The following is a 19,663-nucleotide window of genomic DNA, read 5'->3' on the forward strand; positions in this document are numbered from 1 at the left end:
CAAAGGCTCTGGAATTGCAAAACACACAGTGAGAGCCATTATCTCCAAATGGAAAAACTCGGCACAGTACTGAACCTTCCCAGAAGTGGCTGACCTTCCAAGATGCCTCCAAGAGCACAGCAACTACTCATCCAGCAAGTCACAAAAGAGCCAAGGACAACAGCAAAGGACCTACAGGACTCTCTTGCATCAGTAAAGGTCACTGTTCATAACTCCACTATCAGAAAGACACTGGGCAAAAATGGCATCCATGGAACAGTGGCAAGGTGAAAACCACTGCAATCCCAGAAGAACATTAAGGCTCATCTAAATTTTGCCAAAACACACCTTGATGATCCTCAAACCTTTTGGGAAAATGTTCTGTGGACTGATGTGTCGAAATTGGAACTGTTTGGAAGACAGGGATCCCATTACATCGAGCATAAACCAAACACAGAATTCCACAAAAAGAACATCATACCTACAGTCGAGCATGGTGGTGGAAGTGTGATGGTGTGGGGATGCTTTGCTGTGTTAGAGCCTGGGCAACTTGCAGTAATTGAGGGAACCATGAATTCTGCTCTCTACCAGAAAATCCTAAAGGAGAATTTCCGGTCTTCAGTCTGTAAGTTGAATCTCAAGCACAATTGGATTCTGCAGCAAGACAATGATCCAAAGCATGAGAGTAAATCCACCTCTGAATGGTTCAAAAAAAGCAAAATTTAAGTTTTGGAGTGGCCTAGTCAAAGTCTTGACTTTTTTGAACCAATTGAGATGCTGTGACAGGACCTTAAATGGCAGTTCATGCTCAAAAACTCTCCAGTGTGGCTGAACTAAAGCAGTTCTGCAGAGAAAAGTGGGCTAAAATTCCACCACAGCGCTACGAAAGACTGATCTCCAGGAAGCATTTAGTTGCAGTTATTGCTGCTAAAGGTGGCACAACCAGACATGATTATAGGTGTTGGATCACTTTTTTGGTTCAATAAAAAAATAAAAACTGTATTGTGTGTTTACTCAGGTTGCATTTGTTTTATGTTGTATTTTGTTTGAAGATCTAAAGCTATTTATTATGAGATATACACAAAGACAGAAGAAATCAGGTTGGGACAAATACTTTTTCACAGCATTGTATACAGGTATGAATCTGTCACTGTGAATCTTCCAAAGAATTCCTAACTTAAAATGCACTGATTAAGGTGATTATATTCACCTGACCAGTTAGGGTGAGCCTGTTCCCACTTTAGACTTAGATTGTTGTTCTTGGAACCAAGTGTGGTCTTCAGCAGTTGTAGCCCATATACCTCAAAGTGCGATATCTTGTGCCTTCTGAGATGCTTTTCTGCTCACCATGGTTGTAAAGAGTGGTTATTTGAGTTACTTTAGCCTTCCTGTCAGCTCGAACAAGTCTGCCCATTCTTCTGATCTCTCTCATCAGCAAGGCGTTTCCACTCACATAACTTTTTTTTTCACCATTCTGTATAAACTCTAAAGTATGTGAAAATCCTAGAAGATCAGTGGTTTCTGAAATACTTCATTTAGCCAGTCTGGCATCAACAACCATGCCACAGTCAAAGTCACTGAGATCACATTGTTTAACATGAACATTAACTGAAGCTCTTGACTGTATTGTGCTGCTCTCACAAGTTTAACGCACTGTCCAAATAGTAGTAAAAAATATATATATATGTATAAAATATACTATATGCCGTAAACTGTGTGGATATTTTAGAGTAGGATCAATTAATTTATTATTGTAAATGCTTTCTAACTCCTTCTAACTGTAATAATTGAAACAATAGCAACAAGTTATAATCAGTCACGTTTTACAATATCATATTGAAAACTTGAGTGTGAATCATTTTTTATGAGTAAAAAAAAACTTGTATGTACAGTAGCTTACTGAACACAGCAGATTTTCCCCTTTGTTACTCAACAGACATTAATTCACATAAATTAAAGCAGGTTTGTTTGGTTGTTAAGAGCTGCATTATGCATATTTGAAATTTTTAAATTTTCTCTATGTAATTTATGGCAGCATTCATAAAACCCCCTCTTGTTCAGTACCTGATAATTATTTTTATTATAAGTTTTGTTTTTTATTTATTATTATTTTATTTTTATCTTTGGCCCATCTAAAGAGTGTAACCCCTTTAGATAAGAGAGTGCTCTTAAATAAATACATGTTTTTGAAGAGGATGCTCTTAGATACACAATTCTTTTTAAAGAGGGTGCTTGTATATGAAAATGAACAATGTTTCCTGTTATATAACTGACCTAATCTCTTAGCAATAAGACAGCATTTCATAAATGCATAATAGCATTTCATAAATGTTTGTGTAGTTGCATCAGCCTAGCAGAGAGCATATGACAGGATCAATATGCACTGCTCTGGAGATGGTTATTGAGATCTCAAGAAATTGAAATGAGTACATACCATGTTTGCTTTAAGCTCCTTTGGAGTTAGGTTCAAACTTCTAGAGAGGAAGGATATGTTGTGGTTCTGACCTCTCTGCTAGCCCTCTTGACCTCCACATCCAACCTCGCTGTTGGACTTCATTCCATTCCAGAAAGCTTCACGCTTGCAAGCTGTGCTTTGGCAGCACCCTGCTCTTTCGCTGATTGTTTATTTACTGTGCGGCCAATAAGGCAGCTGCTGACTGAGAGAGAGACAGAAAGACATAGAGGACATGAGGGATGGAGTTAACACAACGAGAAAGTGTTTGTTACTTGCATTTACAGAGAAGGTGTTGATGTTTTAATGCATACTAGCGTGATGGATTGCCTTAAAATGAATTTGTGGCATGAGCTAAAGGGGACACCTTGCCTCAGTGTGGCTGAACATGAGGCGTCAGGGACAGTGCTTTGCTCTGGCCGTGTGTAAAAGAGAGAGATGACTTGCAGAAAAGAAATCAATTAGCCATTGAAGGTTACAAATGGCGGCATCACCCCTCCACAAGCGTGCGCTAAAGAGTGATAGATCTGGATTTTATCAATATTCCCCTCCTCCAATCCTTGGCAAAAAGCACTTCGAGGAGGAGATCGCACAGGAAACGGGCTAGTGTGGGGGTCCGTGCCCACGCAGGGTATAGTTCAACAGGGAAAGCGTCTTTACAGAAGCCTGCAGGCACGATAAAGCCACAGATTAACATCCACCAGTAAGAGGCATTGATCATGCTCAAACTGAGGACAAGTAGAAACCAGAGCAAGAGAGAAAGAAAGAGATTGACGCATGCTGCAGCGGTTATGTTGAGTATTGTAGATTCTGAATTAACTTTTTACATACCCTGAATCTGGAACACTTTATTGATTGATTTTCACCTGAAATCCACACAAAATTTATGTGCATATAAGGAACAGCACTTATATTTTGCATGCAATTCCTACAGATTTTTCAGTTGCACTTTAATGCTGTGAGTCTCCCATTCTACCACATCCCAAATGTGTTCTATTGGATTCAGATCCGGTGACTGGGAAGGCCACTGATTGTCATGTTCATGAAACCAGTTTGAGACGACTTTTGCTTTGTGTCATGGTACATTATCATGCTGGAAGCTGCCATTAGAAGATGGGTAAATTGTGCCTATGAAGGGATGCACATGATCAGCATCAATACTCAAATAAGCTGTGGCATTCAAGCAATAATTGATTGGTATTGACGGGCCCAAAGTGTGCCAAGAAAACATTCCCTACACCATTACACCACCTCTTCCAGCCTGTACTGTTGACACAAGGCAGGTTGGGTCTATGGATTCATGTGGTTGGTGCCAAATTCTGACCCTGCCATCTGTGTGCCTCAGCAGAAATCGAGATTCATCAGAACCGGCTACATTTATCCAGTCTTCAACTGTCCAGTTTGGGTGAGCTTGTGCCCACTGCTACCTCAGCTTTCTGTTCTTGGCTGAAAGAAGTGGTCTCACTGGAGTAAACTTTAGAGCAAACTTTAAAGAGTTGTGCCTGAAAATCTGAAGTGATCAGCAGTTATAGAATTACTCAAACCAGCCCATCTGGCACCAACAATCACTGAGATCACATTTCCCCCCCCCCCATTCTGATGGTTGATGTGAACATTACCCAAAGCTGCTGGCCTGAATCTGTATGATTTTTAGGCATTGCACTGCTTCCACATGATTGGCTGATTAGATAATTGCATGAATGAGTAGGTGTACAAGGGTTCCCTATGAAGTGTTCTGTGAGTGTATTTACCTCCTTAAAACTGTGAGCTTTTATAGGTTTAACAAGCGAAAATGTCTGTATGTTGATTGATCTAATGCAAATACTATTATATACAGCATAACTCATTTAGGTATTCCCGAATAGGAATTCTCAGTTGAGGGGGAGTGTTCTTCATCTTTATTTATTCATGAAAAATTTTTTTTGCTTGTTTTTTTTTGTAGTTTGAGGTCAGAAATTACGAGTTGCAGAATTTAGTTGAATGCAGTATATATAGCTAACGTTATTTAGTATGTTAGCTGAGTGTTCACTTACTGTGTTTAACACAAAACAGTATCAGCAAAACTCCAAATATTCTTAATAAACAGTAGGAGCTAAACAATGGTGTACATGCCTCACACAGTATTAGTGGATAGATACTCATCCCATTCCAACTCATCCCATACTATACTATATCACATGGGGTACTCATCCATTATTCTATAATTTTTTTAGGCATTATTTAAAGTTTTTTCACAGGTTTGTGAAAGCAAATATTCAAATAGGTACATGACAATTCTCCTTCTTTTTAATAGATTATTACTCCCAGATTACTCACCTTGTTTGATCAGATAAAAATGTCATTCTTATTTGCTAAAAAATTGTTTCCTCTGCAATAAATTTAGCTAGAAACAGAGGGAGGCTTCTTTGTAAAAATACAGAAACACAGGAATCGAAGACATGCCTAGTTGTTCTGTGGCCAAATCTGTGGGGACTTCATCAACGTTTTAGGAGTCCAAGTCCCCGTTAACAGACAAAACAAAAATCTTCTCTTGGAAAGATGATCTCTCACAACACTCTTCCGATCTGAGCTGCTTATTTAGCTCCACAGGCCTGAATCCCACAGGCTCTTAAATGTGTAGGGCTTGTTATGGCACTCCCACACAGAGAGAGAGAGACAGATAGAGAGAGAGAGAGCTAGCAGCCCTGTGTAAGCCCACGCAACTCCAGTAGAGAAGTATTCTTCAGAAATGGAGTCCACTGTGTTTTGTGCCACGTGTTCTGAAGCACCTGCATGAGAGCATTAGGAGAATAAAACCCTACAAAAACAGGGCTCTTTAACCCATATTCAGATTTAATCAGCCAATATTCCAGCATCAAATATCTCCACACCAGTAGGGATCCAACAATGTACTGATACGATAAGTTTATCTTATCAATACACTTGTCAATATAGAGTTTAAATATGCATATTTTGTGAAGAAACACATTAAACCAGCATATAATTGGCTTCACTTGTAGCTACTGCAGAAAGTTTAACCCACTTTCTGGGTTAGGTGTCACTGTTGCTGTCTGTGGATCACACAATCTAAATAACACCTCAAACACATTGAAACACACTTCATCATGTTTTGGTGGCCCTGAAACCAAGCATATGTGCTCATTATCACCCATGATGGCTTTACTGCATGACATACACTTGAAAATGTGACAAGAACCGGACTTGTTATATATAAATGCAACTTTTAAAAACCTCTGTGTGCTGTTCTCTGGTCTCCAGTTCCTCCTCAGATTGTGGTTCGTCCCCGGGATCAGATCTCGGCACTGGGACGTACTGTGACGTTCCTGTGTGGCACTAAGGGAAACCCACCACCTGCAGTGTTCTGGCAGAAAGAAGGGAGCCAGGTAAGAGCAGGCAGATACAAATCAAGCTTTCTAATTTGCAAGATACTTTCTCAAGTTAAAAGAATGTTCATTTTTAAATTTGTTAAATATATTTTTCAATATTTTACCAATGTTTTTTCTCCATATAGCCATTGTGATGCCATCTTATACTATGGCATCCGTTGTATGATCCTGATGTTTTTTTGGTTTTTTTTCTCCCCTTATCCCCTCTATGTCCATGATTGTTTTGATGGTTAATATGTACGGCGTTGCTGTGTTTGTTTTCTACGCACCCACAGTGGAAACCAGTTTCCTCTTTGAGGACAAATAAATTATCTATCTATCTATAGCACTTCATAGCGTTATGAATTAATTTGAGTCACCTCTAAATTCCTAAATATCTGTGGATCCTAAAATGTTCTTTCACTGTTAGACAGTATTTATCACTATGATGAACATAACTACCAGGTTAAAAATTAGGCTTGCGTGCATATATGCAAAAGGACGTACAGCATGTGTGTAGGCTGGATGTATTAATTTGGACTTTTCACAAATCATGGTCATTGTTACGGAACGTAGACTGGAGGCGGATGCAGGTGCAGGTCACCATCTTTATTAGACACAAAACTCAATGATTAAAGTAAACGCGGTCTTCACCGGGAAACGAGAACATTCGCGGCATGGAAAACAAACGATACTAACCCCGATCCACTAAAGACATGATATAATACTGAGCGAAGTGCTCAGTCACCCAGGCATTTAAATAAAGAACATGATTAACTCAGGGCATGGACACCTGGGGCAAATTAAAGTCACTTAATACAAAATGCTCAATCCGGAAGCGAGCGAACAAAAACAATGTCACGTGACTCGTCAGGAGCCGAGCCAGTGCCCTCTGCTGGCCGTGGCATAACAGAACCCCCCTCCAAAGGGTGCTCCTCCCAGAGCACCAAGAACCCCCCTCCAACGGGGGTCCCGGGCCCCTGTGCGAGCTGTCTCTCGCTGCCATGGAAAGCGAGGCAGCCTCTGTCGGGCAGCAGAGGGGCGGAGCAATACCCCCACCGGGGCTGAAAGTCGGAGCACTGCCCCCGGCGGCACTGGAACAGAAGTGCTAGGCGCCGCCCCCGGCGGCTCTGGAATGCAGGGCGCCGGCTCTGGAATGCAGGGCGCCGGCTCTGGAGGGCTGGGTGGCATCCCCAGCGGGACTGGAGGGCTGGGCGGTGTCCCCAGCGGGACTGGAGGGCTGGGCGGCGTCCCCAGCGGGACTGGAGGGCAGCAGGACAGCTTCCTCGGCCGTGCATGGCAGCGGGACGGCCTCCTCTGTTGGGCTGGACAGCAGGACAGCTTCCTCGGCCGTGCAGGGCAGCATGACGACCTCCTTGGCTGGGCTGGACAGCAGGACAGCTTCCTCGGCTGTGCAGGGCAGCATGACGGCCTCCTTGGCTGGGCTGGACAGCAGGACAGCTTCCTCGGCTGTGCAGGGCAGCGGGACGGCCTCCTCGGCTGGGCAGGGCAGCGGGACGGCCTCCTCAGCCGCCTCAAGCTGTCGCTCTGAGGTCGCCATCTTGACCTCAGGTGGGAGCTCCACAGCTGAGACCTCCCCGTAGGCCTCAGGCTGGAGCTCTGCTGTCCTCGTTGCCCCCCCCCAAAAAAAAATTTCTGGGCCAGCCTTCACCTCTGGACTGCACAGCGTGGTGCAATTCCCCTGCAGTGAGAAGCCCCAGATGCTCAGGTCACTTTGCTGGCTGCGTGGTGCTGTACAATTCCCCTGCCGTGGGAAGCCCCAGATGCTCAGGTCACGTTGCAGGCTGCGTTGCACGTCGTCACTCTTCGGCGGCGGGGACGGGGTAAATGGCGCGAGGGACGACGCGGTGCGCAGCTCTGCTTTGCACTGAGCAATTTCCTCTGCGAGCTGTTTGCTCATCTCCAGGGACGAACGGTAAAGCGCCCAAATCCTGGCCTCTTCGGCGGCGCTCATGGGTACCTGCTGCTTCCGCATTTTGGGCTCAGTATTCTGTTACGGAACATAGACTGGAGGCGGATGCAGGTGCAGGTCACCGTCTTTATTAGACACAAAACTCAATGATTAAAGTAAACGCGGTCTTCACCGGGAAACGAGAACATTCGCGGCATGGAAAACAAACGATACTAACCACGATCCACTAAAGACATGATATAATACTGAGCGAAGTGCTCAGTCACCCAGGCATTTAAATAAAGAACATGATTAACTCAGGGCCAGCCTTCACCTCTGGACTGCGCAGCGTGGACACCTGGGGCAAATTAAAGTCACTTAATACAAAATGCTCAATCCGGAAGCGAGCGAACAAAAACAATGTCACGTGACTCGTCAGGAGCCGAGCCAGTGCCCTCTGCTGGCCGTGGCGTACAAGTCATAATGCAAGCTGAAGTCAGGACACGGGCAGACATGGTTATACAAGACAAATCCATAATCATAAACTGGGGAAAAAAGTCACGAGTCCTAACTACTACAGCAGAGCTCATAAAGAGAGAAATTCAGAGAGTGAGAAAGGGAAAAACATACACAGGCAACAGGCAAAGACGGAATGTGAGGATTTTCTCGAAAGTTATTTTAGTCTGCCACACCTATAACATTTACATTTATATTATGTACGGAATATACTTACAACATAAATGTTATATAATTATAATATTTGCAAACCCGGGTGTGCAGAGCAAAGACTTCTGGGAGAAAGTGAGTGTTCTATCTGTTGGCGAAGATGTCAAATGTGTTTTCTTGTATGTATTTGAAGCTTATCACATCCCACACTGCACCACCCTCCCTCTGATCTTCTAGCACCACTCAACTGGTCCCACCGTCTCTCAGGGTACAAGGAAGGCATAAATCAAGACTCTTCTCTGTTTTGGCATCTAGGTGTTGGAATGAACTTCCCCTAGATGCCCTAACAGCTGAGTCACTGGCAGTCTTCAAACGACGTCTGAAGACCTGCAGTTGTGCTTGAAAGTTTTCGGACAGATTAAATATGACCTAAAAACATCATCAGATTTTCACACAAGGCCTAAACGTAGACAAACAGAACCCAATTGCGCAAATGAGACAAAAATATCAAACTTGGTCTTTTATTTATTGAGGAAAATGATCCAATATTATGTATCTGTGAGTGGCAAAAGTATGAGAACCTCTAGGATTAGCAGTTAATTTGAAGGTGAAATTAGAATCAGGTGATTTCAATCAATGGGATGACAATCAGGTGTGAGTGAGCACCCTGTTTTATTTAAAGAAAATGATCCAAAATTATGTATCTGTGAGTGACAAAAGTATGTGAACCTCTAGGATTAGCAGTTAATTTGAAGGTGAAATTAGAATCAGGTGATTTCAATCAATGGGATGACAATCAGGTTTGAGTGAGCACCCTGTTTTATTTATCTGTCAAAGTCTGATCTTCACAACACATGTTTGTGGAAGTGGATCATGGCATAAAGAAAGGAGATTTCCGAGGATCTCAGAAAAAAAGTTGTTGATGGTCATCAAGCTGGAAACGGTTACAAAACCATCTCCAAAGAGTTTGCACCCCAACAATCCACAGTCAGAATGGTTGTGTACAAATGGAGGAAATTCAAGAGCATTGTTACTTTTTAGACTGATGGTATTCTTAGTTCATGACCTACTGAACCAGTATCAGAATATATTTATTGATAGAGACTTCAAAGCGCTTCTCTAAGTCGCTCTGGATAAGGGCGTCTGCCAAATGCCATAAATGTAAATGCTATAGATGTCACAGGCTTGGGACAGAAAGCAAAGGAAATATGAGCATGTTTCTGATCTTACTGTCCATATTTGTTTCTAAGTGAGACAGAGAGCATGCAAGAGAGAGAGAGAGATATCTCACATAAAGCACAATGGATATAGAAACTAAATCAAGGAGCTTTAGAGAGTCAGTGGTCATAGGTTGGATGAGGGTGTCAGTGAGTAATCTCCAAGAATGAAACAGTAACGCACACACACACAGACACACACACACACACTCCTCCCCCTAGCCGGCTCAGACAATGGAAGCAGCTGTCAATGTTGCTGCCTTCTGCATGTAGAAGGCTTCTTATCCTCAACCTTTTGTGTGTGACCCCTGTCTCATGGTCTCTCTGACACCCTACACACATAAACCCTTAACCACCAGATGAGATAGCTCTACTATTGTTCTTTAATGTGCACATAAATCTTAATGGTCATCCGGATTTTATGTCCAAACAACAACTATAGTATTCATTATTATAATGTCTTTACAAATGCAAATTCACCATTAACTGTCCTGTTTTCTTGTTTTCTTGACTTGTATCTATTTTCTTGCCAATATATATATATTTTTCTTTGCCAATATAAAACTTAATATGTACGTAGGTGCATGTTGGATACCAATATTTCATTCCTGTAGCCTATAAATATAACCTGCTGCTTTTAAAACAATATTGCAATATAATATATACAGCAGAAATAATTTTGTCCATTAAGTAGAATGGATCACTGTAAGCCTGATTGAAATTTTGTTTTATGTTATTATATTGGATTCGCATTAATAAAGGTTAAAGATTGTAGCATGTGTGTTTTTGTTGTACAGCGCAGCATTGATTACTTAAATTAATAAAATTAATCTCACCTTGTTTTCTCAGATGCTGATGTTCCCCAGCCAGCCGCCAGCGCTGTCAGGCCGCTTCTCTGTGTCACTGAGTGGTGAGCTCACCATTAGCAATGTACACAGCGAGGATTCTGGGTATTATATTTGCCAGGCCATCAGTGTGGCAGGGAGTGTCCTCACCAAAGCCCTGCTGGAAGTGGAAGACGGTGGGTAACAACACCAGTGTACTTGGGTTGCTCTTTTTATGTATGTAACCATCACATACATCATCCTTTACCCCTACACAGAGCTGCTAACAGACGGTTGGTATTTTAATATCAGTCTAACGACATTAAGCTTCCGGGTCCATAAATGTAATTGTATTATTTGTGCATGACCTTTTCACAGCAAGCTTTACCCGGCGTGGCTCATTTTCACCCGTAAAATAAATTAAAACCTCTTCAAAGCCGTCCCAAATAAAAAAATTCCACATCCTCAAAGGAGTGAGCAGCAGGAGGCAGGGGAGACGTAATCAAAAAGGACAAGCCGTCGTCAAACTATGCAAATAGGCCGACAACATTTGCCCGCTCCCTCCTGCTCCCCAGTGACCAATAAACTGTTTATGCATCATGTGTGGAAGTGTGTGTGTTAATGTAGGTGCATGTACCTCGCCGAATGCTGCAACACCATCACAAACACACCACTGTATACCAGAATAACAAGACTGACATAACTGAGGGCATATATGTAACTGTCACAGGTAATACTAATCACACCATCCTGTGCCATATGCGCAACATTAACTAAACTCTAATATAGATCTAGAGATTATTATATAGAAGTTCTAAATAAAAAGTAAGCTGTTTTGAAATATAATATTTTTTCCCAGACTTAATGCACTCTGTCCATCTATTACTGTGAACTGACTAATTATATTAATAACTGATTAATTTTATATTATTTTTACGATCACTGGCACAGGTGGTAACCCAGGTGATATCATTGTAAAATGGGGTTGGTTTAAATTAATATATTAATAAAGCCCCTGTGAAGTGCCTTGAAACGTCCAGCGTTTTTTTCAACGTGTTTACATAATTTCCACTGAAACAGAAAGTCAGGGTGGGACATATCAAGTGGCTCCTCCCCCTTCTTAAATACCCAATAGCATTTAGCTAAGCCGTACTCAATAGCGGCAATGTCGGCAAGGTGATTTTTACAGTGGGGGAAATAAGTTTTGGATGTATCAACGTTTTTTTCAGTAAATATATTTCCAATGAGGTTATTCACATGAAATTTTCACCAGACATCAGTATTAACTCAAGAAATCTGGAAATGTAAAGAATTCACAACATTAAACATTACAGTCCATAAATAAAGTTATGTATAATAAAGTGGAATGGCACAGGAAAAAAGTATTGAACACGCTAACTGAAATTTATTTAATAGTGGAGAAGCCTTTGTTTGTAATATTTCCGGATTTCTTGAGTTAATACTGATGTCTGGTGAATTTCATGTAAATAGCCTCATTGGAAATATATTTACTGAAAAAAATGTTGACGCGTCCAATACTTATTTCCCCAACAGCTTCAGATTTTAGAGAGGATTTGATTGGACAGAAAACCTGATGAGAAGATGAAGTGCATAATCAAAATTCTTGATCCATATTGGTGGTAGGGAGAGACTGTAAATTTGAATGCACATATCTAAATGCATCTAAATGTGAGTTTTGGCACTAGCTTATAGATAACCTTAAGGCTACCATATTCATATTAAAGCCACAAAAGTTAAAATTTGATTTCATGGGGACTTGATGATATACAGTTAAATCAACTTGCCTCATTTCTTTTAAAACCTGTATGCATTTTTGTAATGATGTAATTCAATTTTACAAACCGAATTCAATGTTACTTAAATCAAATTGGCTTATATCTTCTTGTGAGCACTTATGGGTGAGCATTTATGAGTATTCAAAGTACAGTGAGCTAATTCCTGTCTATGATGGCTATAATGTGGTATTTAATTCATTTTGCTGGCATTTTATTGAATCTTCTAGTTACACCACCATTCGCAATGATGTATCAACTGTCTGATTCACATTTAGTAGCCATGACTGAGTTGCTTGTTTGTTTATTGTTATGGATGAAATAATTAACTCATATTATATTTAGTTATATTTGGGTGAAGTATCTTATGTTGAAGAGACATCCACAAAACCAGGTTGTAAGAAGATGATGGAATGTCTGGGTTACGCATGTAACCCTGTTCACTGAGAAGGGAACGAGAGATAAACATTGCGTTTAGCATAACACTATGGGGAGCGCCCTCGTGCGCGACCGGCATCTGAAGCTTGTGTAAAATCATGCCTATTTATAGGCCTGCCATGATCAGGTGACATGGCAATTAAGCGCGTCGTGTGATATATATATGGCACCTGTGAACCGCACCGTCAGCCTCTATTATCTGAAGCAAAGACGCAATTCACAGGCCCACCCTGGTATGACAAAGTTACGCAATGCCTCGTTCCCTTCTCAGGGAACAGGGTTACATGCGTAACCCAGACTTTCCCTTTCAAAGGGAACTCCACATTACGTTTAGCATAACTCTATGGGAATGAGAGTACCCACTCCGTCATACCGAGGGTACGGCCTGTTCAAAAAGACCCAAGCCCGAGGGTCACTGCAAAACACTGGAGTCCAGTGCGGAATGAATATCCAGGCTGTAATATCGAATGAATGTGTGTGGCGTAGACCACCCTGCAGCAGCATACACATCCTGTAAGGATACCCCATTGGACAAAGCCTTCAGGAGGTGACTCCCCGCCCTCTTGGAATGAGCCATTATGCCCAGAGGCGTAGCGAGGCCATGTGCGTCATAAGCCATAGAGATCGCTTCCACTGTCCAATTAGAGATGCGCTGTTTTGACACAGCATCACCTCTACTGTCGCCGCCAAAGCAGACCAGCAGCTGCTCCGACTTACGCCACTGGCTGGAGCGGTGGACGTAAGTACAGAGAGCCCTTAATGGACACAGCAGGTGCATTCTCTCTTGTTCCGGTGCGAGGAATGGATGAGGGCAGAAAGCCTGCAACACCACAGGCTGGGCAGCAGATGTAGGCACTTTAGGAATATAATCCGGCATAGGATACAGGAAGGCCTTTGCTTATCCAGGGGTAAAGTCAAGGCAGGAAGGGGCAACAGAGAGAGCTTGTAGATCTCCTACTCACTTGATGTCAGGACCAGCAGAAGAGCTACCTTTAGTTTCTCAGAGGCTGACTCTAAGGGCTCAAATGGGGCCACTGACAGACCTTCCAGGACCACAGAAAGGTCCCAGGAAGGTATGCGTGGACTGCAGATGGGTCTCAGCCGCCTGACACATAAACCTTGAAGTTAGAGGATGTTGCCCCACAGATACTTTCTGTGGGGCAACATCACCCCACATGTGTGTGTATGTCTCATCTTGGTGTGTGTGTGTGTGTCTCACCTTCGTGTGTGTGTGTGTGTGTGTGTGTGTGTGTGTGTGTGTGTGTCAATATCACCCAACATCAGCCCAACCCTGCTGAGAAACGTCCTTGTAAGAACTCCAGGACTGTAGCTATTGCGCAGTTCACTGGGTCTAGCTGGCGTTCCTCACACCACAAGGCAAAAAGCCGCCACTTGAGCACATACAATTTCCTCGTGGATGGTGCTCTAGTGTTCAACATGGTCTCTGCAACCTCATTTGTAAGACCAGAATTTATGAGCTGGTGCCTCTCAGGGGCCAGACCCACAGTTTCCATAGTTCCGGTCGAGGGTGATAAATCAGCCCTTCGGCTTGAGACAGTAGATTCCTGCGAATGGGAATCTCCCAAGGCGTGCCATCTAGCAGGGATATTATCTCTGAGAACCATATTCGAGCTGACCAATAAGGTGCTACTATCAGTAGACGTAGACTGTCTTGGCAAACTCTCGCTAGAACTTGTGGGAGCAGAGCGATCGGGGGAAAAGCATACAGATGTGACCTCGGCCACATGTGCACCATGGCATCCAGCCCTAATTGAGTGAGGGCGAACCACAGCGGGCAGTGTGTTGTCTCCTCGGAGGCGAACACATCCACTCCCGCTTGGCCAAACCTCCGCCATATGGACTCCACCACTTGTGGATGGAGCCACCAATCCCTGGGCCTCAGCCCCTGCCTCAACAGGATGTCTGCCCCCACATTCCAGTTGCCCAGAATGTACATTGCACTCACAGACAAAACTTTCCCTCTGCCCAGGGAAGAATTAGTTGCACCTGCCTGAACAGGGGGCATGGACATAATCCTCCCTGGTGGTCAATATATGAGACCACCACTGTGTTGTCTGTAAACACATGGTGACCTCTCAATTGAGGAAGAAGGAATTTCAGTGCTAGAAATATGGCCCACATTTCTAGGCAATTTATATGCCGCTCCAGATGAGGGCCGTTCCAGAGACCGTGAGCTGGACAGCTGTCTAAGACCGCGCTCCAACCCATGAGGGAGGTGTCTGTCATTACCGTCTTGTGCTAAGGAGATACCACTAGAGTGTGATCCAAGGCTAGAAACCGGGGACACTTCAAATTCTCAGAGCACGTAGGCATCGCCATGTGACACTGATTACTCTCAGAGGTTTCGTCCTCGGACGAAACCCCCAACTTCTCCGCCACCACTGAAACGGTCTCCTGTGCAATCGACCCAACAGTATGACGTTGGCTGCTGCTGCCATAAGTTCCAATAGTCTCCCACAGAGACTGAAGGGGATGCCAAGATCCAACTTTATCTTGCTCAATGTTGATAGGATTGACCCAATGCATGTTGTGGATAGAAACGCCCTCATCGTAAGTAGAATCCTTATAACCCCTAGAAAAGTTGTCCACTGCACTGGAGAAAGCATACTTTTCTGAAGTTCAACCTGAGCCACAAGCTCTTCATGTGGGCGAGAACAACATCTTGATTTTGCACCACCAGTTCCCTGGATCGTGCTAGAATTAACCAGTCATCCAGGTAGTTTAGTACACGGACACCCTGGAGTCACAGTAGAATGACATCCGTGCACTTTGTGAAGGTGCGAGGGGATAAAGCTAGCCTGAAGGGAAGAACCCGATCTTGGTATGTGTCACCTCCAATGCAAACCCCAGGAACTCCCTGTGACTGGGCAATATTTCTATGTGGAAATATGCACCTTTTAGATCTATCGTCACAAACCAGTCCTTAAACTGAATCTGTGGAACGATAAGTTTGGGCGTCAGAATCTTGAACCTGTATGTCCGAAGAGTACAGTTCAGATGACGCAGATCTGAAATTGGCTGCATACTTCTCTATTTTTTGCGGACCAGGAAATAATGGCTGTAAAAACCTCCCTCCCTTAGGGAACGGGGTACACGTTCTACGGCCCCTTTGTCCAGGAGGGATCTTACTTCCTGTGCTAACATCGGGCTCTGGTCTGTGCTGACTACTGTGGTGAGCACACCTCTGAACCGGGGGGGTCGAGCTCTAAACTGGACCCGGTAACCATTTTCTATGGTAGACAAAACCCATGGAGACACATTTGGCAGTAGTTTCCATGCTGCTAGACGGTCTTTTAGTGACGTTAACTATTCCACATTCTATTGGAGGGAAAGCATCAGATTTTCGTTGCCCTGTGACAGCTCACTGACCAGAGAATACTGAAAACTTGGGACAGCCTTGGTTAGGGGAGGCCCTACAGTAGCACTGGGAACTCACTGCCCTAACAACCTCATGTCCCCTGATACGTCCCTCAAGAGCCCCTCAGGACCGCTCCTCTTTGTCTGCTTGGCCTGTATGACCATTCTCAGATCAGGCCTAGTAGCAGGCCGTGACTGTGGTCGCCCGGTTCCCCTGGCTGTCTGCAGGGGTTGGCAGGCTGCCATACTCGCCTACTGTGTCTTCCTCGCACTAGCGCTGGCCCTTGAACTTGACACAACAGGAAAGGAACTGGCTGAATGCCACCGTATGTCGATCTCACTCAGCAGGTCTGCTTGGTAGGCCTGCAACACTGTCATTGTCTGCGGTGACCCACAAGCAAGACCCACTACTGCATAAGCAGTCTGCAGTGACCCACAAGTAAGACCCACTACTTGCCCACCAATGCCACGATGGCCTTACATGGCTTGGATGGCAAAGCCAGCCCCCCTAAATTACCTGCTGTCGATGGAGAGAGGTAGTTCGCAAGCGCCTCCTCCACCTTCAGCATAGCTAAATAGCCATGCCGTTCATTCCCCACAATGCCCGAATAATCCGACATCGTGGGGTTATAAATATGGCTTATGCATGGTTTTCCCACAGAAGCCTGATATTTTGTCATGCACTTCTGGAAAAAAGGGAGTTTTCTGCAGTGTGAGGGATTCACTTTCACTGGGGAGAAAAAAAAACTCATCCAGCCTTAGTAATCACTTCAAGCAGTTCTTTATATGCTGCTCTCAGTTTTTCACACATCCTTCTGGCTCCTCGGAGTCAAAGGGGAATTATTTATTTATTTATTTATTTTGGCTTTCCATAGCGGAAGGAGGAGTCGCGACGTGAGCTCCAAAATCCAGCGGAGAACCGGGCCTGGAAGACAGAACAAGAGATAGAGCAGCGCTCGTCTCCAGCTCCTCTTCCAGATCCATATGCGATCCCCCGGTCCTGAGACGACTAGCTGCCTCGGCAGCGGCCGGCCCAGATCCGCGATGTTACAATGCGCACAGTCACACCTCTCGGGGGCTGCCGTGGCATGCTCCATCCCTAGACACTTCACACAGAAAGTGTGCAATCCTCCCCGTGATGAAACGGGCACAAGGTGTAACACACTTCCTGAATTCTTTCACTCATACTTTTCTCTCTCGCTCATTCTTTTTTTTAAAGGGATAGAAAAGTCCAGAGATTTTGAGAAAATATATAGAGAAAATGAAGGATCTTTTGTTTCTTTACACAAACAACCGACATGCAGTCTCGCTAAAGATAATAAGGCTGACAGCGCAGTTCATAGGTGCCATATATATATATATATATATATATACATATATATATATATATATATATATATAATCACGCGACGCGCTTAATTGTCACGTCACCTGATCATGGCAGGCCTATATATAGGCATGATTTTACACAAGCTTCATAGTGTTATGCTAAACAGAATGTGGAGTTCCCTTTGAGAGGGAACAGGGACTTCACCTGAACTAAGGAAAAAAATATTTTGGTGTTGTAGCTACACTAAAACTTGGTGAGAAACCTCAAGTTTGGACCAAAGAGGGTTGAGAAACAGCACCAGCTGAGTTACATTTAAGAGCTCAGAATCTTTTACATGGTATTTATGTTGCATTGCACATTCATGACCTCTTCATTTCTTCTACAGTAAGTGAAAGTGTGTTCTAAACATGTCTTTGAAAACTATTTCCCATCTGTCGACAAAAAGAGAATGCAAAATGCTGAGGTAACTGACAAGTCAATTATTTATCAAAGCCCTGGTCAACATAGGGACCGTTTTGGTGTGAATAATTTATCCAGTAAACCTTAGGAATAACACACATACAGTACATGATGCACCGTAGTGAAGACATGCTGACGTGGAGTGCAGAATGCCGCAGGTTGTGGAGTAATGCACTGCAGAACCGCTTCAGAACTCATAATTCATCGTAAAAGCCGATACACGCATTATAACACAGCACTATGCAGATGGAGCTCCCTCATACATCTGGCTTTTTGCCATTTAATAGCACAGGGAAGTTGATGATTGCTGCTAACGATCACAGTTTCTTCCAGCTCCATCACACTGTCCCAGTCTGAAATCTATAGTAATGATTTAATGGGCTTAAGCGCAGTAAAAGGTTTTCCTGTCCTGCTTAGGGCTACATTATTTCAACTCGCAGGTTGTGACTGAAGAGAAGAGCAAGTGCATCAGCGATAGCACTTTGCTTCTTCTTGCTCCACTAACTTCTGCATAACTCTGCAGATACCCAGAGTATACAGTAGCTTGAAAAACAGACGTCTGGTGGTTTTAAACTTAATTCCACATGCCAGTTAGTTGTCTTACACTGTAAAAAAAAAAAAAAAAAAAAGAAAAAAAGAATAAAAGTTAACTAAACATAAAATTGTGTAAACGCAAAAAAATGTTAAGTCAACTTTTCGTTTTTTACAGTCTACAAACTGGGTTTAATTGTGTTATTGTACACACTGGCATCCTTATTGTCCCTGTATTGTATTGTAATTGTATTCAAATTGTCCCTGTAATTTGCAGGCATGAGTAATGAATGTAGCGATAGTCAGTGGTCAACATCATTGTATATTCATTGTTTATCATTCTTGTCTCATATCTTATTAACCTTGTCATTCGTTTGAATTTAGCTCCATCCGATCGGGTCCCACCCATCATCCGTCAAGGCCCAGCCAATCAGACGCTTGCTCCTGGAGCCACTGCCCAACTGCAGTGTCATGTAATGGGCAACCCATTACCCAGCATTCAGTGGGAACGTGATGGGCAGAGAATCCTGGGAAATGATGAGCGGATCAGCTTAATGGAGAATGACAGCTTACAAATCACAACCCTACAGGTACGTTACAGGAGTGAATATGCATGTTTTTTTGTGGGTTTTTTTTTTTAAATCTTAGTACCCTAGAGACTTTAGCATATGGAATTTCAGAAAGAACATATTCAGCATGTTAGGTTTCATAGTTAACTGTCTTATCTGACAGTCACCATATGCTGTTGCACCGAGTTTAAAATTCACGTCTGTAGTTCAGCTCACCTGCAAATCTGTTGTGCAGTTCCGTCTATAAAACATGTCCATGTTTGTCTCGGAAAGCAACAAAAAGTACAGAGACGGAACATCAACACAACAGGTGTGCTTAACACTCCGATTTATGATGGGGTCAGGCGAGCTGCTCTTCATAAAAAGAGCTAGTGTAGAGTCAGTTTGTAGCTGACCCAGCCTGTCAAGCTGGAGAGATGGACAACAATAAGATGACTTATTGTTGACTTAAAGTGGGTTTCAAATTTTAATTAGCCTTTAATTACTTGAAGATGTAATATTTAACTAAATTAGAATATGGATTTCTGTAGAATATTAATGAGCTTATAAATAGCTTTCTACAAACAGCTAGATTATACTGATATTTACCTACATTATACTGACAGTTAGCTTGGTCTTCTGATATCTAGCTAGATTTTACTGGTGTTTATTTAGATTTTACTGATATGTAGCTAGATTTTAAAGTTATTTATCTAGATTTTAATGATGTTGAAGTAGATTTTACTGGTATTTAGCTAGATTTTACTTTTT

At 43.1% G+C, this 19,663-nt stretch overlaps 1 protein-coding gene across 1 annotated transcript in view; it reads left to right on the forward strand.

Moving 5' to 3' along the window:
• Positions 1 to 19,663, forward strand: part of robo3 (roundabout, axon guidance receptor, homolog 3 (Drosophila)) — a 105,758-nt gene that overhangs the window by 54,565 nt on the left and 31,530 nt on the right. Inside the window, exons 8-10 of the mRNA XM_053646179.1 lie at positions 5,690 to 5,814; positions 10,441 to 10,612; positions 18,729 to 18,934. Coding sequence (XP_053502154.1) covers positions 5,690 to 5,814; positions 10,441 to 10,612; positions 18,729 to 18,934 — 503 coding nt within the window. The remainder of the gene's footprint in view (positions 1 to 5,689; positions 5,815 to 10,440; positions 10,613 to 18,728; positions 18,935 to 19,663) is intronic.

The sequence above is a fragment of the Ictalurus furcatus genome, chromosome 16 (genome assembly GCF_023375685.1).
Source record: "Ictalurus furcatus strain D&B chromosome 16, Billie_1.0, whole genome shotgun sequence".
Classification (NCBI taxonomy): Eukaryota; Metazoa; Chordata; class Actinopteri; order Siluriformes; family Ictaluridae; genus Ictalurus; species Ictalurus furcatus.